General features: G+C 39.9%; 1 protein-coding gene across 2 annotated transcripts in view; it reads right to left on the minus strand.

Annotated features, from left to right (window-relative positions):
• Positions 1–25,866, minus strand: part of adgrl3.1 (adhesion G protein-coupled receptor L3.1) — a 172,198-nt gene that overhangs the window by 100,078 nt on the left and 46,254 nt on the right. For both annotated transcript variants that reach the window (XM_058085631.1, XM_058085624.1), the window contains exons 5-6: positions 20,967–21,180; positions 2,717–2,826 (exon numbers count right to left, since the gene is read on the minus strand). In XM_058085631.1, the coding sequence (XP_057941614.1) occupies positions 2,717–2,826; positions 20,967–21,180 (324 nt within the window). The remainder of the gene's footprint in view (positions 1–2,716; positions 2,827–20,966; positions 21,181–25,866) is intronic.

Genomic DNA, 25,866 nt, shown 5'->3' on the forward strand with positions numbered 1-25,866 from the left:
TTTTATCTTATTATCAATTTCACTCACTATACAAAAGTGACTAGACATTGCTGTCATTTCAAAGCATTAGCGCGCAGGCCACACAGCTAGGAGACCCGGGTTCAATTCCACCCTCGGTCATCTCTGTGTGGAGTTTGCATGTTCTCCCGGGTACTCCGGTTTCCTCCCATTTTCCAAAAACATGCTAGGTTAATTGGTGACACCAAATTGTCCATAGGAGGGTGTACCCTGCCTCTCACCGGAAGACTAGGCTCCAGCACCCCCCGGGACCCTCGTGAGGATAAGCGGTAGAAAATGGATGAATGGTTGTGAAACATGGCCACCGTCAAGCAAAACCTCTTTTTTGTCTATACGCCATTAACCATGTGTTTAATGATAATAAACACACGAAGATATCTTTATAGCATTTTGAGAACAACCTATCGGCGGTGCCACAGAAATAATTTACAGTGGTGAAAAATATGTGTTTAAAATTCTACCAAATTCTCTTGAAAATGTATTGTTTTACCCAAGCATTTTGAAAATTATACTCAAATCATGCTAGTACTGCAAAAATCATAATTTATGATCCGACTATTGCTTTAATTGAGGATAGGAGAAATAATAGATCCATATGTGTAGGGATTGCTTTGAGTTGGACACAAGAAATAATAAGAAAATAATGTACATACTGGAACATTACAACAAAACATTATGTGCAGTAAAATGAAGAACTTTTTCAATGTACTCTTCAGCAGATTCAATGTACTCTTTCATTTCTTTAGTGGATAGCTTTTGTTCCTTAGGCAACCGCCGCTTCCTACCATGTAACACTATTGTCTGCTTTCTGACATATGGCAAAAAAATCAAATCCATCTGGCGGGTGTGCAGCGGTACTTTTAAAAAATATTGTTTGAAAAGTAAAGCACGGATGGAATCCATTCATAATTGCTTCATAAAACAAAAACAGAAGTTGCGGTGAGAACTGTGCCATTGGACAAACCCTCAAAGCTTGAGTGTGACAAGAAACATCAAGGACAAATAGATGTCTGTAAATCCAAAGAGGCTTTTTTTCACTTTGAACTCTAAAACATTTGGATTTTGGAGGTGGGTTGAAAGATTAAACAAAAAGGACAGAAAAGAAAAGAGAAAGAAAGTTTCAAATATGCCCTATGAAGGTTTCACTCCAGTGGATACAACCTCCCAGACTGTTATCGGTGGGTCAAAGGTCACGTGGCCATCTGTCATCATTGAGCTCTCATACTTCCTCCCTCAGACTTTTCCCAGTGAGCACCAGACCGTCTTTATTTCCCCATCAGCACACTCTGGCACGAACATGCCGGGTTATTCAGGGGCAAATCTACATTTTTATGAATAAATAAGGGATGATGAAGGCATTTGCCATGGGTACTTATGATGCACATTTCACTGGCATTTACATTTTAGCTTACTTGGGAGAAACCAAATGTACACTCACCCATTCCCAATAGAGGAAAACTTTAATAATAATAAAAATACTGATCACTTTTGATTAAAGGTGATGTCAAAACACATACAAACCACTGGTTATGTTGTGTATGAAATATGCAAAATTTTGCTGAATTTTATGAACAGAAAGACACATGATCACAAAGCTAAATGACAAGTAGGCCCTGTCATGATAATGGTCGGTAATTATGAGCCCACGATAAATTGACATATAAGTGTATGTGTGTCTGCGCCAACCGTCTGTGCTACACAGGTTGGATGACAACAGGGTTCACACTGCATGTGTGCATTGGCTCTGAATGAAATGAACACGGAAGCGAGTGAGCATCTTCTCAGATATTAAGCCTCTTTGTGCCAGTAGGCGGGCTACACGAGTGCTAGCAGTGAGCAAGCAGATGAAAATGAATGACGGCACAAAGGCCATAGTTCAAGTAAGCATTTTTACACTACATAATTGTTTGTGTTTGAAGGTTTTATTTAAATCTAAAACGGTCTATATAATGTTGCTGGGTGTACTTCCTGTTTCCAATAGTGCTTTGATGTACAGTTTTTGTAAAAAAAAAAAAAAAAAAAGGCTGGAAAGCACATAATTAGAGGTCACGTAGTCGTTGGTTAATATTCTGCATTACACATGGGTACTGTATTGTTTATTTTTATCCACCTATCGTGTTGCCGTGTGTGTGTAGTTCTTTTGAAACCAGGAGTAGTCATTGTGACAGGATACAATTACATATATTATGTTTGTATGATTAACAGCTCCAAATGAACTGCAAATTTAACTCAAGCGAAAAGATAACACGTGTCACAAACATTTGAATTGCACTTGAAGAGCTGCAAGCAAGTTAAGTTGAATTCATGCTTTGAGTGTAGAGGTATTTTCTGGTAATTCTGAGCAGACTTAAATGCATCGAATTGTACTTGTGCATTAAGTTTTAGAGAGTGACTTATTGTTTGTCTTTCTGTTGAATTAAAACAATCTTGGGATTATCTTGGGACACTCTTGGGAGTGTCCATGAATGCATCCCATAGCTGTCTCATGACATCATCGTTTGTGTTGCCAGCTGCTGTATTTCAACAATAATAGCTGTGTGTTGACTCATTTTCAGAGTATAATAAAGCTATACCGCTGTACACTGTCTCAATATTTCTCAATATATATGCCTTGAGAAAATATGCTGAAAGATAATGCCTCTCTTCATGTTTGTGAAATACTCCTGTACAAGAGCAGCAAATATAGAAATATACTTACTGTAAGGAACACATTCATACTGGACTTCCAGGTACTTGTATGTTCCAGGACAAGGGTCAGGAAAAACATCAGGGCCGGCTACCACTGCACACTGAGTCCGGTTGTTACATCTACAGAAAAAAAACAACAATTGGGATGTAAACAAACAATATAAACAATATAAACAGACCTTGATGTGTCCTGGTGTAAACTCAGATGCATTGCAAGCACTCAAAACAATCCAACACATAGGCAGCAATGCATCAAAGGGCCCTTTAGATTGGCAAGAGTGCAGACAGAATGGCCTTGGTGGTAGTCGGAGTGAGCGTTCCGCTAATGGAATCATCCACTGGGAAAAGTCATATGCAAGGTGGCCCACAATGGCTCTGAAGAGCTGTTGCACAAGGACACTTCTGTGTTGTGTGTGTATGCTCTTGTCTTTTTTATCTTTGTGTGGCACATCCTTTGTTATTCCACTTTCACTGTCTGGTCCACACAAGAAAAAATGGTAGACTCTATGTGTGCATGCAGGGACAATAACCTATGCTTTAAGAGTGTTTTGACACACACTCCAGATAATGAATTCCAATTATCGGGGGGGCTCTCTCCTCTGACACAAGGAAGTATTTATCTCTCTTGTTAACACAGGTTCCAAACGGCAGCACACATATTTACACTATGTCTGTGGAACAGCGCTCCCTTGCGTGCATCTGTGTGGTTAGGAAAAAAGAAAAAAAAAAACATTTCCAATGGCATGCATGACCTTTTAAATGCAAATGTTTGCATTACAATGTTTTCCATAGTCATTCATCACAACCAATAAAGATTTGTAGGGCAGTTGGATTTTCATCATTGATGCATGCGATAACACAAGCATATACCTCAGTGGCAACTCCTGGTCTTAAAAAATAATTAGTCAAACTATTTTAGTGAAAAATATGCACACATTGGGAGACATAAAAGCCTATTTTTACGGCAGCTGAGGAGGTATTCTTTCCTCTAGTGAATATTTTCTTTCAATTAGTACAACTGTTCGACTTCTCTGTCTTTCCCTCCCTGTGCACCTGTCAAACAGGCGACATTTACATTAAAAACATTCCCATCTCTCCCATTGAGATATTTTTAATGAGCATGTCAAACCCGCCTCAAGTCTCTTTTGCTACAGTGCCATTGTGCTATTTGCATACTGTAAAATGAAATATGCATGAAAGTTAATTTAATTTTCACCTCAATATTCACGAAGAACACACAGAACTAATGTAGGCATCAGGAATCTTGGAGTCGGGTGTGTGTCTGTTGCTGACTGGTGCATCTATGCCGGTGTTATTGCACTCTAACAGGACTAAAAGTCTGTTTGTTGCAATGTCTGTCATATTCTAATAACAATATCCTCCAGTCCTCATGCTTCTCAGCCTCCCTTCTTTTGTTTCGCATCTCTGCTTTTTAATTTCTTGCCCCGGTGCCTTCATCATCGGTCACCTGTCACTAGTGCAAGTCGTCGCCTGTGTGTGTATATGTGTGTGTGTGTATCGTGGCATTGGGGTGACACATGCCATGAAAAGTTGGCTGAGACTCGAGTGATTGGCCCACATCAGTGAAAAAGGGTCTTGTTTAACGTCCCGCTAGCTGAACAAATGCTCCCATAGTTATGATGGCAGAGATAGCAGCAACCTGTTGAGCCTCTTCTCAACAGAAATTAATCACATTTGCACATAATGTACCACACTGCAATTAGTAGAACAATATAGTTTTTGATTACGTGTGAAAAAAGTATTTTATTGTTATTAATGGACAAGAAAAAACAATATCTCAACTTATATGCCTCTCAAATTGTTGGCTTTATTGCCATTCTACAATTATTTTCCACTAAAGAACCTCAACCTCTTCTTTATAACATGTTGTGTCCCTAGTTGGCTGTAATAGCCTTTACTATGACGGATTGTCCCCTGTGTTTTATCTCAACACATCTCATCTGGGGAGCGGATATGGCATCTGTAAAGCTGCAGTTAATTATTGCGGAGTATAAAGATAATATGCCTGTAGTATGCACCCGCTAAAGATTTTAATATTTACTTCAACATAATGACCAAAAATAATTATGAACTTGCTAGAGGGCCTAGGAAGGAATTCACATTATTTTCATGTTTGATTATACTATACTTATGGTCATTATGTCATATATGTATATACAGTGTTTCAGAAATGTATTAGCTCCTTGAACCAGTGAACTGGACTTTTCTGAGAAGTCAGAAATGTATTTTTTTTGACAGGAATACAAGTAAATAATTACATGTTGCATTATAATCAATAAAGAAAAATGATTTTTAATTATTACTATTGGGGTTGTTGTGGCATAACCCTAATAATACATAATACATTTGTGAAACACTTTATTCATTTAAAGAAAATATCTATTTTATTTAATATAATTAAATTTACTCAGGAGTCTGACTTTTTTTTGCTAACAAGTCTAGTACAAAACATGTACTGAGAAATCCAAAAAGAAAGTGAATGAGAAGAAGCTCTTCTGACACCAAAGTCAAAAGAATGCATAAACAAGTGCACCATATTAAACAAGCAACAATGCAGAAAAAAAAAATAAAGATGCAAATATCTTTGAAGAGGGCAAAAATGGAGAACAATTAGAGTGCACATGAGTGTGTTTATTTCAGATTCTTGACAGCTTAGGTCCCCGAACTTTTCCCGACTGAGTCATAAAGCACTGAAGGTTATTGACTAGTATTTTAATTAGAGGGTTTTGAGCAAAGATTTGACATAATCTTCCCTGCGTGATCCATCTCTCTCCGCTATCAGCCCTTCCTTCTCTGTCTATTTTTGTCTGCACCATCTTCCTCATCTCTCTGTTCTCCACACGCTCTCTAAGCCAAGATCATAAACCAATTTCTCTTTCTGCCATTGCTTTTATCCTTCCTTCACACTCTTCTCATCTGTGTCTGTCACTCCGTCTGTCTGTCTGTTCATCAGTCTCAAACAAACTTTGCCGCAGCTTCAGTACTAGAATCCTATTGCCCACTTCGCTTGTTATGTCTTCCCTTCCTACAGTACATCGGAGCGTCGTCGTCCTTCCACCTCCTCCCTCCTCCACAGTCGAGCTCATACTGACGTCACAGTTCAGTCTGAGCCAGCAGTCTGAATCACATCCAAAAATGACTCCCTTATGTCTCCAGCACATCCCCCCCCCACTCCATCTCTCCTAATGTGTTCATCCAGCAAAAATTCACGAGTCGCATTTCAGCCTTTGATGAATTGAGGTGCGCGCATATGCACCCATCTTTTTCAACATTCTTCCAATCGCAGCGATGGCTCAATTTCCTATGTCTCCAGTGTTTTGCCTGGTGTTGGCAGAAAAGCCCGCCTCCGTTTTTTTTTTTAATTAGCATGACCACATCAAAACAAGGCAGTGACCTGGATACAGCCTTGCCTGCTGGCTTTCTTCCCTGCAACACACACACACACACACACACACACACACACACACAAACAAACTAGCAACAAAGCTGAGCTGTGGCAGACAGGCGAAGACAGAGCCGCGCTGCTGCTGCTGCAGTGGGTGCTGCTGTTATCATCTGTGATGTTTTCCACATTGTTTGGCAGGCCTCCCTTCACTCCTTCTCTGCCTCGCTTCCTCACATAAACATGACTGACTAATGATTTGATGAGGCTGATGGAGCGTGCGTGCCCATGTTTGACGCACGTTCTAGTGTGTGTGTGTGTGTGTGTGTGTGTGTGTGTGGGAGCAGATGCAAAATGGAATAAATATTTGTGTGCGCATGCATTGGTATCTGCCTGCAAGTGTGTGCGCGTGCTTGTGTGCAGATGTGCTGAAGAACTATGTAATTACAGAGTAAGTGAGATTCCTAATCCTCATGTGTTGGGAGAGGCGTCTGAGAGTGAGTGAGCCACAAAGTCTCCGGAATCAACATTTAAATAGAACAGAGCAAGAACTTGATAACATACCGACGGTTCTTGTATTACTACTTTGTGCCGCAATTCTACTCAGCTCTACTCGACTCTACTGGCCTCGATATTCCAAATTTGATTCAAGGGGAGACAGAGGGAAGTATGAATACGTATAACTTTCATTAACTACCACAATAGATGATTGGAAGTATGTTAAAATATACACTTTAAAAGTGCCACTGGGAACATGTTCTGTGTATCTATAGCTTTAGGGCTAATGAGCTAAATGAGTTTGTCTACACCAGGGGTTAGTGAATGTGACTCTTCAGCACTTCTTGTTGCCGATCTCTGTGTTTTTTTTTAACACCTAAGTGGAGAAAATGTACATTTTTATAAAGAGTTAAAAATATCTGACTCACTGCATGTCGGTTAATGCATCTACATGCTGACGAGGGAAGGGGGAGGCAACTCAGTGAGACACGAAAAAAGACATCTGAGAGAGTAATATGTCCATATTACTTGACATGTGGTAATTAACAAAGAACAGAAATTAGCAAATAACAGAAAACGTAGTGTTGGAAGACATTTTCAAAACAAGCACTGGGCTTTTTCTGAAACTGCAGATTAAAAGAGTGATTTCATAACTACTACGGAAGGTTGAGGAGAACATACTTTCAAGATGTGGATGAAGGCAAAGTTGCTATAGTGTTGTGACTAGTGATGTGCGAATCCATACTGCAATATCGATACTTCTGAAACTGGCCATTCGTGCTCTAATAAAAATATTGACATTTTCTCTACTTGTGTGCTTTGATGTAATGTATATCATTAACAGAAATACACTGGAAACTAACTGAATTATTATTCAAGGTCTCAATTATTATTGAGACCTTGTTGATGAAGTAAATGATTGGTGGGAACTATTTTTCCTTCCGCCTGTGCGTACTCATGCCATGCAGAAGTGGAGCAGCACACTGTGTCAGTCAGTCCAATCAAAAAAAAAAAAAAAGAAAATAATTCAGAAAATGAAGGAAACACAGAAACAAAGAAAAATCAGACAGTCAAGGACAGGACCAATAGAATAGCAACAAACATCATGTATGTATATATACATATATGTATGTATGTATATTAGAGTTCTCTTTGCACGTCTCCAACAGAGTGTGTGGCGCTGGTTGTGCCAAAAATTTTGACAACATTAAAAAAAAATAGCTCAGATAACACATAAAAATGGGTGGGTGGGTTTGCATGAGCAAATGAATCGCTTCTTTTATTTCAACCTGTTGTAACTTCCCCTGAGCTCATGTGCAAACAAACATGACATTGATCACATGGGACTTCCAGAAGTAGACATTTCCACAAATGCTCTGCAAATGTTCTGCGATGTCTTTCGTCAACTACCTGAAACGACAGCATCGCTACGAGTTCCTATTGCAGTGGAGTTTGAAATTGAAGATAGCAGCTCAGTTTGTACTTGAAAATTGACAAATTCAACTTTGTCTGAGTCGTTGTCTTACCTCTAAGTGTGCACAAAGTACAGTTAAACCAATATATATATTTTTTACATGTGCAGCAAAGCCTGCTTTACTTTGCTGCAACCAGTAGAGCCACCCAACTAGCATGTGTCCAAAAGACAGAAATGCAAAATGCGATGCACCCATTGATTCTATATGAATAATTCAGTGCACACTGTTCATAAACAATTTAAATAAAAACATGGGAAGTTGAGCTACATCCATGCATACCAATACAGAAAAACAAGAACACACATACAATCGCCTGCTGACTGATCCTGGGTGTTCAATAGTGTTTTTAATGACTTGGGTGACAATATGAGATGCATCACATTATGTATAAGATTGTTAGGCGGGGGGTGTGTAATACAAGAAGACACCCATTACTTCCATCCACTGGTGAAATTACTCAGAGCTTCATATGCTTCTATTTTATAGACTTGTCACTATGCACTGATGCTGTTGTCTGTCATATGGTTTTGGCCCTCCTTGAAATTGTTTCCAACTTCAATGTTAAAAATGCTGTTTGTTGTTTATTGTAGCTGCAGTCATGTCCGATCTTTAGCATTTAGCTGCCACATTCTACCGCATATTTACTTTGTTTTTTTTTTCTTTTCAGTTGCGAGAACATAATGTTACACAGATAGTTCTCAATGTCCATAAAATGCAACAAACGCACTATTGACAAATCACTCTTTTGTGAAGCCTTCAAACATTTCCCAAGGTTAAAATCAAGCCCATAGTGTAGCACATTCGGGAAACAAATTAAGCCACAATCTTCACACTGGGAAACATTAAAGTGGAAGGACAGAGCTGTTGGAAAAAACATAAAGCACAGTGCAGTTGGTGAAAAATAACAAATGGAAGGGAACAGTGTGATTATCCTCGAGATCTCCGGGCCCTTTGGGACTCCAGGAAAGCCATTTGACAGCAGACAGTAGATATTTACTGTATCCAGCTTCGGAATAACAGTGCAGTTAGGATGACCATACACTTGTTCTCTCTGTTACACACACACTCACACACACCTGCAATGCTATTACCCTGGTGTCTGCTTTATTAACGTCCTGATGTCATGTCATTTGAAGATCGACAAATAGAGTAATGCATGCCAAACAGGTGGAATACACAGCGGAGCAAGAGGTACGGGTATTGTGATTGTCAGGTGTAAGAAAAGGAAAGTATGTGTTGTTGGTGCCTGTCTGGCAGGGGCTAACGTCACATCCTGTGCCAGCACCACCGAGCTCTACTTATAAAGAAATGACAGATCTCTCACACATTCAGAAACACACACACACACACAACTGTGTGGTCCCAGAATGTATTTCTGTCAGCTTTAGAACAGCCTGTCAGACAAGCCACAGGTAAAATAATGTTGTTTTCCACACTGGGAAACAGCTTTGAAATGTGTTCCATTATTAATATTTGGCTGGAGAATGTCACTCTCACAAGTTGTACCTAACTTATTTCTGAGCATGTTGTTTTTGACATACAACATGCAATGCATTATAGATTTAGTAAAGCGGGTATGTTGTTGTATCCCATGTGGTGCTAGTGCAAAATACATGACCTTTTTGCAGCCATGCATAAAGCTTGTGAATGCGAAAAAATATGCCAAACGTATATCAATAAGGGTGTCAGCATCTAATTCAATTTGTAAGAGATGCACTCTAATTAAGATCATTTGTAGGCAATCTCCAACAGATTGTTTTTCCAATGCAGTAACTAATACAGGGATGCAAAATGATTAACAAGTGGGCTTATAGCCAAGTATAGTTTTTGAGCTCCACCATTTCTCCTCCTCCACTGGTAACCATGGCAACCTCCACCTAGTCTGAATCAGGGCATAGATAGTTTTCCTTCTCCTTCCAACAACTCAGTTGACATCACGGTGTCTTCTCCTTATAACGGTGTGTCTGTGCATATTTCACCCTCCTTCTCCACAGTTGGATCAGAGACCACCTGCTTGCACAAACTCTAAACCCACTCCCAATGCTCAAATACCGCTAACATGTCAGACTGGGAGGCGAGTAGAAAACCAGTGTGAGTTATATAACAGTGTCTTTAGGAATTTTTGTCAACCTGATACATGGCTGCGTCTTCCCAATTTTACGCCGTGGCCTAATTGTTCAGGTCATGTCAGCGTCAAAGGTGTCAAGTCCATCGCCGTCTGCACGCCAGCTTCTCTGACTGGATGTGTCAGACTACACCTACAGCCACATGATCCAATATATAAATTTACTTTTTGCAGACTGTGTATTAGTCAATTAAAAGGTATATTTCTTCATACAAACATTGTCATAAAGTTAGAATACCCCTTAGATTTACATTTACAGTATATACAGAATATCTTCTCAAGGGCTGAATCTTGGATATCATTTAGAGTAGTCAGTGTACAGCATAAGCAGTGAATTCACTATCCACTGAAAATGGCTCACAGCAACAAGTGAGATATTAATGGCACACACATGGCCATTTTGCAGTTTGATAACAAGCCCAAACACATCACTAAGATGACAAGGAAACTGAAGGTGAAGATGTTCAAGTGGTCAAGTAGGAGATGCACCACAGGCATACTAACTTTCATTCATATTGAGAACGCCCTTTAAAATAATTTATTGTTAGATGCTCTTCGTACATGCCGCATGGCGGCTGAGTGGTTAGTATGTTGTCCACACAGTCAGGAAATCGGGAAAACTTGGGTTTGAATCTCCATCGGGCATTAACCATGTGGAGTTTGCATGTTCTCCCCGTTCCTCCCACATTCCAAAAACATGTTAATTGGCGACTCCAAATTGTCCATAGGTATGAATGTGAGTGTGAATGGTTGTTTGTCTATATGTGCCCTGTGATTGGCTGGCGACCAGTCCAGGGTGTACCCCGCCTCTCGTTCAAAAACAGCTGGGATAGGCTCCAGCATACCCGCAATCCTAATTCGGATAATCGGCATTGAAAATGGATGGATGGATGTTCGTACACGTTGATGAAAAGGATGAATGCTATCTACTTAACACAATGACATATTGATGTACAAGTATATACTGGATATTAGAGGTGCTCTGATCAATTCAGCCACCAATCGGTATCGGCCGCTATAAGTGAAAAAGCACAGAATTGGTATCAGCTGATTCTTGCTTTAAAACGCCAGTCACACGGCAGACAGCCTTGTCTTTGTGAGAGTGATATAAGTTTTGCATCCTGCCGAGCACTTTTTAACTCAAAAAAGCATGCATGTTTGAGTATAAAAAAATATGCAGACAGCACTATTCCATATTCCTGACTTGTTCTTAAGAGCTTTTAAAGCAACATCGGGATGTTAACTCCATAGCCTGTTTTCTGCCGTGTGTCGTGAACTGGTATGAATTTAAAAAAAAAATTATTGAAAGGCATTTCAGGAAGAAAAAAGGAGAAAATGATTAAATATAGTTCAACAACATAATAGGTGAAGCTGACATTACACCGTGAGGGGAGGAAGTGGTCACACGCACACACACTGACAAGTGAAAATACACAGGCGTGTGTGTCTGTATTGTATATATGGTCTCTAATTACCACAGTGAGCAATGGTGACAGTGGGACCCCCTAGGATGCTCCAGGTCATTTGCTGTGAGGGTGGTGGCAATACACACACACATAAAAGACTATTTGAAATACAGAACATATTCTGTGTTCGGCATGACGGTTAATGGAGAGAGGAGACTACGAAGAACACGAAAAATACACATGCAATACTTTTGTTTTTGCTCCGATCTTTCATGAGTTGAACTGAACAATCTAACACTTTTTCCGCGTATATAATAGGCCTATTTCTGTCAAATATTGTTCACAGATCTGCCTCAATCTGTGTTAGCGAGCACTTTTGCTGAGATAACAATGCCTCAGATGTCCTCAAGTGTTGAGGTATGACTGCAGTTCCTGGATGTCACCGATTTGAGTGGAAAAATATTCCTATTCAATTGCATTTTGTACTTTGGAGAGGTGTTCTACTCAAATATGAATCCCAAGGTCGAAGACATCCAAAAGATATACTCAAGTGTAAGATGTTAAACCAATATTAGATTAAAAATCATACATTCTATGTAAAAATGAAGTGTTGGATCGTCCGCTATTCTTGAGTTTATGTGTATAAATAGTGATCTGTTTCAAATGTGCATAGAGCAAGGGTGCAAAATACAGTACATCAAGATGACCAGGTTCTGGAAATGATGCACACCTCTTCATATTCCATATTCAGTGTGTATGTGCTTTTATGTTAGAGAAATAATGTGTGTGTGCATGCATGTGTTAAAAAAAGCAGGCATGTCCATGCATGCATGTACTTGCTCACTGGTGTGTGTACACACACACAAGTTATGTGGTTTTGAAGCGCCCTATTTGGTGTGGGGTCATGTGTGACTTTTACATTTTGTATATAAGATATATTCCATGTGAAACACCCCATAATAAGGCAATACACTTCAACATCAGCCTCACGTTACCTCTAAGCAGACGGGGAAAAGAGCATGAACAACTGGAAATTCTAAGAATAGTTGACATAGAAAATAATTTTAAAAAATTGACAAATACAAATTTCAAGGAAATAAAAAAGGCAAATTTTGCTTACCCATTGTCAGAATTTATTGCTTTAAATAAGAAAATGTGTCTAATTAATCGTCAGGATGCAAGGACATGATGGCAGGCTGCTTTCAATAAATTCTTGAATTAACAAAAAAGGTCAGCTCACAAAGAGCGGCATGGCACACAAAAAGGCAACGTACCAAAATAACAAAGAGCGCTAGGAAGCACCGCCACAGCCAGCATAAAACTCACCATGGGACCTGGACACATGAATGCAACCCCCCAAAAATGAACTCTACGAGTAAATGGAAAACACAGCTAAAAGATATGCAACTGAATGCATCCAACACACAGGTAACAATAGGCCATGGAAAACTAATGAACCGGCAAATAGCCGAAGCCCCTACTGAACTGAACAGAACCCTAATTACAAATCCAAGACAATTGTACCCCTCAATTCCTTCTCACCTGAGTAAATGTACTGCATTCAGTCCAATTGGAAATAGAGGTAAGACAAATAAAAAGCAACACACAGGATATTGTCACAGAAAAAGTGATAACACGTCTGAAACACCAAACTGTCATGTGGAACATGACAAACATAAAGTAACCAGAGATCCTATTATGACCATTCAGGAGGATTAAACAACTTGAAAATGAAAATTGCTTTTTTTCCCAATCAAAAACTTCCACTATGTCTGTGAAAAGTTCAACTCAATTTAATATCTAAACTATTCCCTATTTACTAAAAATGTTAATTGCTTTATTTAATAGCATTGAGGACAGGGTGGTTTTCAATCCAATATATATTTAATACAGATGATTTGATGGCCTAGTGGCCACCACGGTGGCCTAGTGGTTAGCACACAGACCTCACAGCTAGGAGACCAGGGTTCAATTCCACCCTCGGCCATCTCTGTGTGCATGTTTGCATGTTCTCCCCGTGCATGCATGGGTTTTCTCCGGGTACTCCCACATTCCAAAAACATGCTAGGTTAATTGGTGACTCCAAATTGTCCATAGGTATGAATGTGAGTGTGAATGGTTGTTTGTCTATATGTGCCCTGTGATTGGCTGGCGACCAGTCCAGGGTGTACCCCGCCTCTCGCCCGAAGGCTCCAGCACCCCGCGACCCTCGTGAGGAAAAGCTGTAGAAAATGAATGAATGAATGATTTGGTAGAAGTATTACCATTTACAAATGATACCTGTCAGTCAAGCATTCGTTTGAGTATGGCTGATATGTTTTAATTAATCGATCAAATGGGGCAAACGTGGCCATGGCATTCCTTTCATCTAATTTTGTGACTGGTACCCTGCTAAAAACCTGAACTGGACTATTTGACAGCTTATTAAAAAGTGTCTTTTTTGTAGTTTGCAGCATTTTCAGGAATTGTTTGCAGAGGGAGCAAGCAGACAAGTGTGAAAGGACAGGGAAGGGAGGAAGAGCGCGAGGAGGAGACCTGAAGGTGACAGAAGGTGGGAGAGGCAACACGGGGCTGTCGAGAGGAAAAGTCTGTTTGAAGTCTGCAAGTAATTTCCTAAAACCTACTAGCTGTGAGGGAGGCAGCCAAGTGGTGTTTTGAGTGTGTGTGTATGTGAGTATGACTTCACATTCACCATCATGTCCACAATTTGCGCCTCAAGTGGTCCATCTTGAGAGAGGGAGCATGCTGAAAGGTGGCCATGTAGCACTCAAGAATTGGTAAGGGACAAGTCGTGCATTGTGAAGCGTATCCTTAGAAGCCATCAAGCTAGTTTTATGTCAACACAAGAGCATCACTTGAAGGCATTGCACCATTTCTGCTTGGAGCATTCCTGCTATAGTTTGCCGCTGAACTGCAGCAAGCGCCACACATCTCTGCCACCTCCATACAACTGCCCCCAGGGACGATTTAATGTGCACCAAACCAATTTACGCCATCAGGGCTTCCTTGAAACACACTAGGATCTTGAATTACAGGAAATGAGTGTGTCGTGGAGGGAACCAAAAAAAAAAAAAAAACAACATAAAAACCTCAATAGGCATTTTGAAAGAGTTGTCAGTGACTCACTCAAGTGACGCCTATATCCTGCCTTTAAGAAGATAACTTTCATGACTGCCGTTTTGTTTCAACCTTCAACCCAGCGTATCCCAAAGGGGAGATCATCTGGGAAATGCAGCGATATCAGGTCCTCCCTGGGTTGCCTGAGAAGCCTTGTGAGACCCTCTGGCGATATGAGGCTTTGATATCAAGACCAATTATGTGGTATGGGCGCACACACACACACAAATACAACACATGCTCTCACACACACACACACACACACACACACACACGCACACACACAAAGAGGCTATTTGGCCTTGGCCAGCCATGGAGGAGGAAACAAAGCGAGGATGTGATAGCGAGGAAGCACTGGGCAGGCAGAACATGCTCAGATTTTATCAGGCGGTTGAGTTGAAAGCCAAAGACGATACAGATGTAGAACGAGAGAAGAAAAAAAAATGGACCAAATGGAACTCAACCAGGGATATTTTGGAAAATAGAAATAAAAAAAAAAAAAAATCAAAAAGTTACATTTAGTTTTTACAACCATTCACACTCACATTCATACCTATGGACAATTTGGAGTCACCAATTAACCTAGCATGTTTTTGGAATGTGGGAGGAAACCGGAGTCCCCGGAGAAAACCCACGCACACACGGGGAGAACATGCAAACTCCACACAAAGATGCCCGAGGGGGAATCAAACCTAGGTCTCCTAGCTGTGTGGCCTGTGCGCTAATCACCGTGCAGCACTAAACAATTAATAGTAGTTCTGAAATATTACAGATGTCAAAAGATTGTAAATTAGTCATAAATTAGATGCATTTCTGTATAAACCACAGGGTTCAAAGTTTAGGGGAAAAAAAGTAGCAGTTTCCACCCCGGAAATTATATCATTGATTGTGACAACATATTCATGATAAATACACACACACAGGAAGCAAGAACTGTTTCTGGTCTGAGTCACCTCCTAACAGAGGTTCCCTCAAGATTATGTTTGGCCTCTGGCTCTGCTAATTGGAGCTTAAAGTCTGGCGTAGCCCCTGGGCAGTGAAAGCTGTGTGTGACACAACATGAATGTGTGTGTATGCGAGCATGTATATAAATTATGGATGGCAAGTGCTGTAGGAAAAGTGGCCACACAAGCTGCAGCTGCGAGAGCGCGCGCTGAGAGGAAGCAACCCCAATCAGGGTGGCGTCACGTGACAAAGACAGGTGGCTAGATAGAGATATCATGCAGGGGTGGGGCGAGGATTGGAAAGTAGCACAAGTGAAAAAAATAATAGGAGGGCGGGATGTGATGTGAGGAAATGAAGTTATTCATGGTGCCATAATGAATTAGTTCTGTTTGGACATCCTCATTACACACGGCATTGCTTTTTGTTTCGGCTATAATGTTGCAGTTACTTCACATCAGGACTCTTGTGATGGATTTACACTGCGGGTTTTAATTCCCAATTATGATTCAGTGCCACGATCCAATTTGTTTTTGACTGCCTATTTACATCTGCTTTCAAGTGACTCGGATTCAATATCACTTTGCTTACATTTTATGTATGTAGATAAGTGGAAGTGGCATTATGCAGCGTCAACACTGACTCTTCCCACCAGTTAACCTCAGCATTGCACTACTCAATTTCAAGGGCGTCCAGCTCGCAAGGACAGAGCGTTTCCTTTCTGTCAGCTTACATTGCAGTCAGATTTTAGATCAGATGTTCATCCACATACGATACGAAGGGCTACGGCGTTAATGGCGGTAACTAATTAACTCCATTAATCGTGTTAAAATGTTATGATGTCAGAAAGAGGCACAGTCTAGTGTGCCCCCCAGAGTCACACGGACTCTGACACTCTTTTATATGACTTTGAACGTATTAATAACAGTAGTGCAATTCCGTCTCTCTGTTAACAACACTTCCACTTTTTCACTGTGCATTTATGGACACTCGGAACAGTGAACATCACAGCAACATCTTTATTATGCCTGTATGTGTGGTCTCAATAAACAGGAAGGATATTGTTATCAGCATTTAAGTGTACTCAAAAATCCCCCAAAATACACTCAAAACATGTGACGTCTACTTACATGATGTGATGTCTTTGAACACAGCCCCTCATCACTCATAAGAACATAGTTATAATAAGTTCAGTTCTTTTCATTTATCTTTCTGTTAATAAAATTTCATGAAAATGGCATAGTGGCAAATGTGATTAATCATGATTAAATAATTAGAAAACTGTGATTAATATCAATAGCAATTAATCTTTTGGCTGCCCTTATTATTCAAATTAATGTTGTTGTTATTGAAAGTATAGCAGTATTTGCAGTATCATCACTTATTAATTATAACCTGCTAATTTTGTTATTGATTGGCCGACCAACAATGTTTTTATTGTATTACAGCCGTCCCTTGTTGGTTTCAGACCCCGCCGCAATAAGTGAATTTCCTCAAAGTAGGATTCAATATTAATAAATTGAATACTTTCATAGTTAGAGCATATAAATCCAGTTTGTGATTTTATAAATATATTTTGCACCATTATTAGAGCCCTGTAGACATGAAATAACACCCCAATAGTCATCTTTACACTTGTATTATTCTTGTTTACACCACATTGCTAACACAAAAAACATTCAGTGCAATGATGTTTTACTCCAAACCAATAGGTGGCAGTAATAGACATTTTCAAGCATCTAATGAATTGAAGAAAGACAAACATGGTCAGTTGTTTTCAGTTTTCAGCACTAAAATTGCCTCCAATAAAAATCAGCTCCTTGGCGGAACATAATAGCTGAATGTTCGACCACTTGAGTAGTTTGATTGCAGAAAGCGTTAAGTGAAAGTTCCAGTGTCCTCAAGGATGTGTTTTTTGTTGCATTTATCATGCAGTCACAATTGTTTTGAGTGTAAACACTTGCCTTAGTTCAGGGGGAAAGATGATAATGGGTTCAGATGAGCGCTGCTGTTTATGCTCCCCCATGCACTCTTATCCACCACTGACTCACTGATGGACAACCAAAACAGTGTGAAGTGCCAAAAAGCAATGCAGAGATCTGCTTGCAAGAAAAGTGGCTATTATTTTTCAAACATCACAAATAGATAAGGGCGCTCTAAGGCACGATTTACATTCGTTTCCAAATCAGATTTGCCTTTTTTTTTTTTCCTTGCATGCCATTTCGGCAGGGGTGACAGGACTATTACCGTGTTGTGACATTTTTTTATGCTGTTTGTTTGCCGTCACCTTCAGAACAGTTAGTTAGCATGTGGGAAGTGCAGTATTTGACACTGAGACTTGAAGAGGATGAATACAAAATGAGCAGTTGACAACGCACTCACCACTCTCTCTCTCTCAATGAGACACATTTGTCTGTTTTTTTATGGCGTACATATCAGAAAAGACATTTAAACTCCCCCTGTTTTGTCAAAATAAAAAACATTTAAGTAAGCTTGTATACCCACAGACAGTAACATACAATAAGTTGTCAGCCTACACTGTAAGCAATTGCTATTAATTTATGGCCAATTTCCAACAGTAATATACTGTATTAATGCAATACGGTTTTGTACTGTTGTTTGCAATGCATTGTGGGCCGGTCAATGTGAAGCAACACAGCACAGGCTTTCAAGAGTATGTTAATGTGATGAATTACAGTAAAATACAATAATATATATATTAACAGTGACAAACTCCTGAAGAAACGTTTTCCTGATGTGTTGCTACATACAAACAAGAACCCCTGCTATTAACAAAACTTATCTTTATTTATACTCCAGAAGAATGCAACTAAAAAAATGATACTGTTCAGCAAGTCATCTATTTCATGAGTGTTTTTATTTTTGCATTTGATTTTGACATGGTTAATTTAACTGCTCATCTTCCTCTGAAAAAGTGAAGACTGCTGCTCTGTTAATGCGCATGTTATGCAACCAGGCTGTGCCAGCAAGACGGAGGGTATGAAGAGCGCATCCTTGGAGAAATCAACAGACCAATACTTTGCACACTAACAGACATAGTTTGGATTTTGTAACATAAGTTGGTATTTATTGACAGAAACATAAAATCTGACTGACTGAGATGAGAAATGAGCAGCAAAACATGGGCGCTCAAATCCATCCGTCCATCTTATATGCTGCTTATCCTCACTAGGGTCGTGGGTATGCTGGAGCCTATCCCAGCTGACTTGAAGCGAAAGGCGGGGTACATCCTGGACTGGTTGGCAGCACATGGAGAAACTCTGCACAAACTCCGCACAGAGAACAACAGAGATTTGAACCCAGATGTTCCAGATCTCCTGACTGTGTGGCCAACATGCTAACCACTACTCCACTGTGCGGCCTGGACCCAGATCAGGTAACAAAACGATTTCAAACCTCTACATAAAAAAACATGAACCCTTCAAATGAGAACACAACATGCTAACATTATATGTGATGTGGATCCAGTACAATATTCAGTAGGTCAAACTTCCAAGATATAGAAAGATGTGATGGGAAAATCAAATTGCAAAATTACATTTTATGATATTACTACCAATTAATTAGTTACACCCCGTTATGTTAGAGAACACATACAACCTAAGTATACTGTAGTTTTCCTTGAAATATATCTCAATATTTTTGAGCTGTGGGATGATATAAAACAATATACAATTAAAATTCAAAATCGAACATAAAAAGTTAAAAAACTTAAGCCATATAATATCTCAAATTGTAAAACACATGTATTGGTAACGATATAATCAGCAAACACTGCTACAAAATCTTCCACAAACTGTCATGTTTATGTACTTGTGATTAGGGAAGATGTAGTCACCCATGCAATTCCAACTGCATACGTCAATATTGTTATGACTCTTGGAAAAAACAGTTAAATGGCAAATGACACTTGACACTCTCTTCCCGTCTTCAAACAGAACCTGCAAGTCATCCTCGGCCATTGAAAACGCATCTTACATTAAAGCGGTGAAGATATACTCATCCCATCCTGAGTAACACTAGTATTCTAAACCAAGCGAACCATGCTAGTGAGGTTCCAAGGTCCCGCCAACTGTGTGGCCAACATGCTAACCACTAGTCCACCGTGCGGCCATGCATCTCTGATCATGAAAACATATCATTTAAACATGTCTAAACAGAATAAAATGACATATACTTGCACTCACCAGCCACAACATAAATTGCACCTGCATAATCTAATGATCTAACACAAGAAGTAAATAAAAATGCTTTTCTATTGACATATTGTGAACATTATGCAGGTCTTACCTAATGTTGTGGCTCGTCGTTTGATACAGAATATTTGATTTCTGCAGAGCACTTTGCACATTCACTTTCACCAAGGATGCTATGTTTTTATCACATGTAGAGTTTTTTTTTTTTTTTTTTTTGCTGGACCAATCCAAATGAACCCTTTCGTAAAGACGCAATGTGGCCCAGGGACAAACCTTTTGCTTTTCAGGCAATTGAAATTTAATTCAAGAAATATATATTTTTTAACACTGTGAACACTTAAATTTCAAGGACTTTAACGCCAAAGAGATTAAATTAAAAGTTCAGTCCTTTTCTGCATGAACACCGGAATTCTGTATATGAAAATAATTTCTACAAATTTCAGCCATTTTTATGCCAGTAAAAATAAGCCTTTGTGGAGGCTTTCTTCACTGGAGGCTAAGGATGGAAGAGTATCACCATGTATTGTTACTTTTATGTACTATAGAGGGGAACCTTTAATTTCCTATAGGGGATGCTTTTGTATGTTTTCCTACAATGTCGATTATCCTATGGCCAAACATTGTGCCTGACAAACTAGTCTGTGAAATCTAGGGCCTAAACAAAGCATCCACATGTTTGTGACTGAGTCAGAAGAATGGAATGTGGTTCCTTTAGAGCTGGGACTCTATATAGATAATAATCATTTGATCATTTTCATTACGTGTATACCGTATACAGTGGTGACGCGTTCAGGAGCACTGAGTGTTAGATCAATCTGTGTGTGTTTTTTTAATTGAATGCAGCTGCAAAATCCTAGTAACAGAACAGTAATAGAGCTTAGATAAAGAACAAGCGAAGAAGAAGGAAGTCATAGCAAAGCTCATAAACAGCATCTGTTATGATCGGATTGTCATAGGAGGAAACTTCAACACAGTGAGCCGTTATGATGACTGTTAATGTGAAAGAGCAGAAATGTAAGACAACAAACGGGGCCAATGATCCACATCCAAGCATTCATCAGACAGACTCCCACTGACCTGAGCGACATAATCTTGTAGGCATCGGGCAAATAGCACCGAGTGTTCTCCATTTGGGCAGGGTCCGAGTCACAGATCTTGTCGTCGGTGCGGCCGTAGTTGGCGCTCTCAATCATGATGACGTCAGTTCCAGGGCAGCGGAGTTCGATGGGGTAGGACTCACACGAGAGCTCCCGGCGCACCACTGCCATGGGGATGGGAGCGCGGCTGGAGGCTGCAACACACATTTATAGCAGTACATTTTATATTTGGCTACATACGCACTCTTGTATTGGAAATAGAAGAAAAAAAAATAATCGTAGACATACATATTGTTGTCAGTTTTACAGTTCTGATGCCAAATTATTCTGTGTGGCTGTGGATGCAATGCAAGCATTTACCCAACAGGAAAAATGTAATCAATCCCAGTGAGATTGAAAATGACTGATCTGCCCCAGATCCTCTTTTTATAGCTGCTTTTCACTGACATTAATTTATTGTATTGCTCACATTCTACTGAGATCTTTCCCAGTGTCATAACTTATATTGCTGATCGTCACACTTCCTTTTTGCCACCATCAAATGCATCTCATACATGTACCTATGTACGTATGCATTGCTTATACATATACAAATATGCATGTATAGTGATCAGCAATTAAGGCTTTGCATTAAAAAAAAGAGGCTGACAACAGCATCCCTAAAAAGCAAGACACAGAGGCAACTTTTTTGCTCTCCCTACTCTTGTAACCATAGCAACCCTGTCGTCCCTCCCTCTCTCGGCTCTGCCAATGGGTGGACGAGTGTCATGGTTACACGGATGCAGCGACGAATCTGAATGAGCTCAATGACACGCTGCCCCGGCTCTGGTTAATGCTGCCCTTCATACACACATAATGTACGTACATACGCACACATTTCAGTGCTGGCATATATAGACGTAAATTCATTCCCCCCCATTGCACTGTTATCTGCATAGTTCTTGAGGGCACTGCAGTGATAATGGCATTCGATGGCTTAGAGATATGACTGATATATAAATGACATTTACTGAAAAGGTCCTCTTCTAATGAACACGCTTGTGCACACACATCCATATAAAGCCACAGGCTCTAAAGCAACCTTAAGTAAAAACCCTGAAAAGATGTGTATTTTAACGGTGTCGGAAGCATTGTGTTTGTGTGTGAGAGCGACATAGTGGGCCAGTGGGTCATTACCGCGTTAATGTGCGTTTCCTTCAATGGCTCTATCATGTCTTTGTGAGAATGAATGTCAATTTTCAAGGGAGGGGTTAATTGAAGCGTGCAGGGATCAATACTATGTATTGTGAGGCTGCTGTCTAGACTGGCTCTGCCTCAGATGTCTTACAGTGTTGCCTTGCAGGGTCTCCACAGGGCACAAAGGCCACATTATAACACAAACACACAAAACTTACGCACACATTTCAAATACGAGGTCTTGCAATTAATCTTGAAGCAGTAAACACTGTCTATTAGACACATTTTTTTTATTAGCAGTCTAGCCTATAAAAGTACTTGGTGTTTAACCTGCCTCTCAAGGATTCGGTGGTTGCATATTTTTGTCAGAGATTGAAAACACATCACACTTCTAGCCAATATTTATCTGTGTGTGTGGAAGCACACATGCAGCAAGGTGTGAGTGCATGTTAATGTGTCTGCACCAGTGTAAGTGGTGACACAAACTTGGCAGCCACAGACGGCACAGACAATCTTATTCGGACGCTCCCGTCGCCTCGGGGGACTGAAACAAAAGGATATCGATTTAAACATTTGGGCCAAGAACAAGAGAGTGGCGGAAGGGGTGAAGAGATGGAAGGGAGAAGGCGAAGGTGAGAGAGAGGAGGAGATAGACTGAAAAGGTGATTCGCTTGCTTCAACTGCCAAAGTGTTTTGGCCGGTGTTAGTGTCTGAACAATAGATGCAAACACTGTGAAAGATATTTTAGAGGATAAATGAGGTGATAGTGTGTGAATACTGAAGGAGTGAAGCAATTGCGTGGATGTTATTCTCAGTGGTTATTCACATAGGGGGCTGTTCAATCATTATAGTATGTATTTTATTATATTTTACTATAATTTCTGTGTGAAGTTCATATGCTCTCCCAGTGTGTGTGTGGATTTTCTCCAGGTACTCCGGTTTCCTCCCACATTCCAAAAACATGCTAGGTTAATTGGTGACTCCAAATTGTCCATAGGTATGAATGTGAGTGTGAATGGTTGTTTGTCTATATGTACCCTGTGATTGGCTGGCGACCAGTCCACGGTGTACCGCACCTCTCACCCTAAATCAGCTGTGATAGCCTCCAGCATACCCCTACGACCGTAGAGAGGATAAGCGGCATTGAAAATGGATGGGTGGATATTTTTGTATAATTAATACAGAGCCGCATTTAAGTTAGTTAGGTAAAAATATGCCTTTAAAAATCTGATTAGAAAACTCCAGTTCAGCGAAACTCAAAGGACTGACTTGTTTTGCTTTTCATTTGACTTTTTTTTCCTGTTCTTGCAAGAAGCTTAGGGCATGATTCAAGAATGATTTACAAAAAATGTCTCATTCTTGAGTTTTATGCAAAATTTACTCTGTATCTCAAATTCTGCCTCAATCCAATCCAATATTAACATATCATCACCTTTTGTAAAATGTCTACTTCAAGGTAAAATTATGAAGAGAAATCAAGTATGTCACATCATCAAAGAAAGCTCATTGCCCGACCTTCCTATCCGCTGTACTTTGAAGGTCGGATAATATTTTTTGGGCTCAAAAAAAAAATTGGCTCATTTGGTTGCCTTGTAATGTTCGCAACTCTGGTTCAGGCTGCAACGTCATAGGTGAGGTAATGCGCCTCAAAGATGGTTGCTACTTGATTCATGACACTCTCAAGAAGAAAAAAAACACCACCATGCAGACATGTACGTACATTGTGTACCATGGTGAAGTTAGTTTCACTTTGGACATTGGCTGATCGGCTCCGTAGCTACAGAGGTAGTTCCCCATCAGTAATCGGGACTGTCAATAAATGACTATTGCTTTGAAGTGAGTTTGTTAAAAACAAATATGTCTACACACAATGTCTATATATTGTACATCATACCACAAATTAATGGATGGACATTTATTGGATCTTTTATTGGATTAGAGACCTGACACAGAGGTTTGTTACAAAAGCCAAACAATATTATTTGTCATGCTGTGTGTAATAAAGAAGTCAATTCAGCAATAACCATGTTCAATTCCACAAACAATATAAATTATATGTATAATTATATCATAATTATAAAATTATTATTTTTTAAAGATTAGTACTTGATCGGATGGGATCGGCAAGACTATAAAAATAATCGAATCGGAAGCCTACTTAACATCCAATCAGATTGATCTGTTATCCTCAGAGACCCTTGTGGGGATACTTGAATGGTACCTGAAGGTTTATATGTTATGCATTCAAGTGAATTGGCAGCTTCCCAGCATCCATTGTCTTCTGCTTATCTTGTTCAGGGTCACACGCAAACTACGTTTTATCCCAAAATAACCGTGCAAACTCCACACACAGAGGTCTGAGTTGAATGTCCTTGCTATCTGGCAGAGGCTAGTCAAATTCTTCACATCACAACATTTGCACTCATTTTCTGATGGAATTGCATTTTCTAGTTCTAGTTTCATTTTATTGTCAAGGGACGGGGGAGAAAAAAAAAACGGTAGGGAGTGAACTGTCTAACAAGAGCTAGTCTGTTCGTCTATGTCATGGACCAGACAATTTATGTGTGCTGCAAACTATACAGCTATAAAAGAAGAATAGTTTGGAGCTGTGGTTCAACATATTATAGAAAAACCATTCCTGCATTCTCTGTATGTGCACTTTTATAGAGGCGAGACATTTCTCTTCAGTAGTCCCAAGTGACTGAAACATTGCCTTGGTCCAAGGCAGGAAAGTACAGATGCTTTTCCTTACATTGTCAAAAAACTGCTAAAATCACATAAATCAGCTACCCCCCCAGAAACACCCACAGTGTCATTTGGTGGTCACAGCAGCGACACTACTGATGCACGCTCCATCCTCATGCTAATTTAGCAAATCACCCCTGTCAAGTTCTTAGCTTTGGCCAAAAATTGCACATTGTGCTCTCATCATAATGATAAAACATGGTTTGACTCAAACTGCTCACTTAAAAAAAAAACACACACACACAATGATTTATGACATGTCAAAGCAGTAGTTAAAACACAGAGGAAGGTCAAGGTTTAAGTAAAATAAACAACACTTTTGTGAAGGTTGTTAAAGTTGTACAACCTTCAGTGTCATGTTTGCAGTAATAAACCTGTTGTTGGAGTTAAGGGAATAATGACCTTTTGTTAAGGGAGTTCACTGTGGAGAAATGTGATTCCAAATGGAAGCCTTATAGACACAGGATGACTCACTCTTTGCTGATACTTCATCTTCAATATGTATACTATGTATAGTGCATTGATGTTGTCAATTTTAATGCAGTAGTGCTGTCCCAAAATGATTACTTCCCTTGCCGGAAATGCCAATCACAATGTTTATCTGCTTCCCCTTTAGTTCAGAGTATGCCCCGCCTCTCACCCGAAGACAGCTGGGATAGGCTCCAGCATGCCCGGAACCCTCGTGAGGATATGCGGTACAGAAAATGGATGCATGGATGGAACTAGTCAATAGTTGGAGTATTACAGGAGTTGGCATGTGCCATAAGTATGTACAATATGTATGCATCCTAAGGCCGATGACACGCCATGCACTCAGTGAAGGAAGCGCGGATGCATGTCTCCTCAAGCTGAACAGTCTTTGTTTCAACGAATCCCGCCCAAGTACAAACACCAGCATTTGCATAACTCCACATACTGTATTCTTTCAGACATTGATGCAAATACCTTTGACTGAACCT

Source organism: Doryrhamphus excisus, chromosome 1, assembly GCF_030265055.1.
Source record: "Doryrhamphus excisus isolate RoL2022-K1 chromosome 1, RoL_Dexc_1.0, whole genome shotgun sequence".
Lineage (NCBI taxonomy): Eukaryota > Metazoa > Chordata > Actinopteri > Syngnathiformes > Syngnathidae > Doryrhamphus > Doryrhamphus excisus.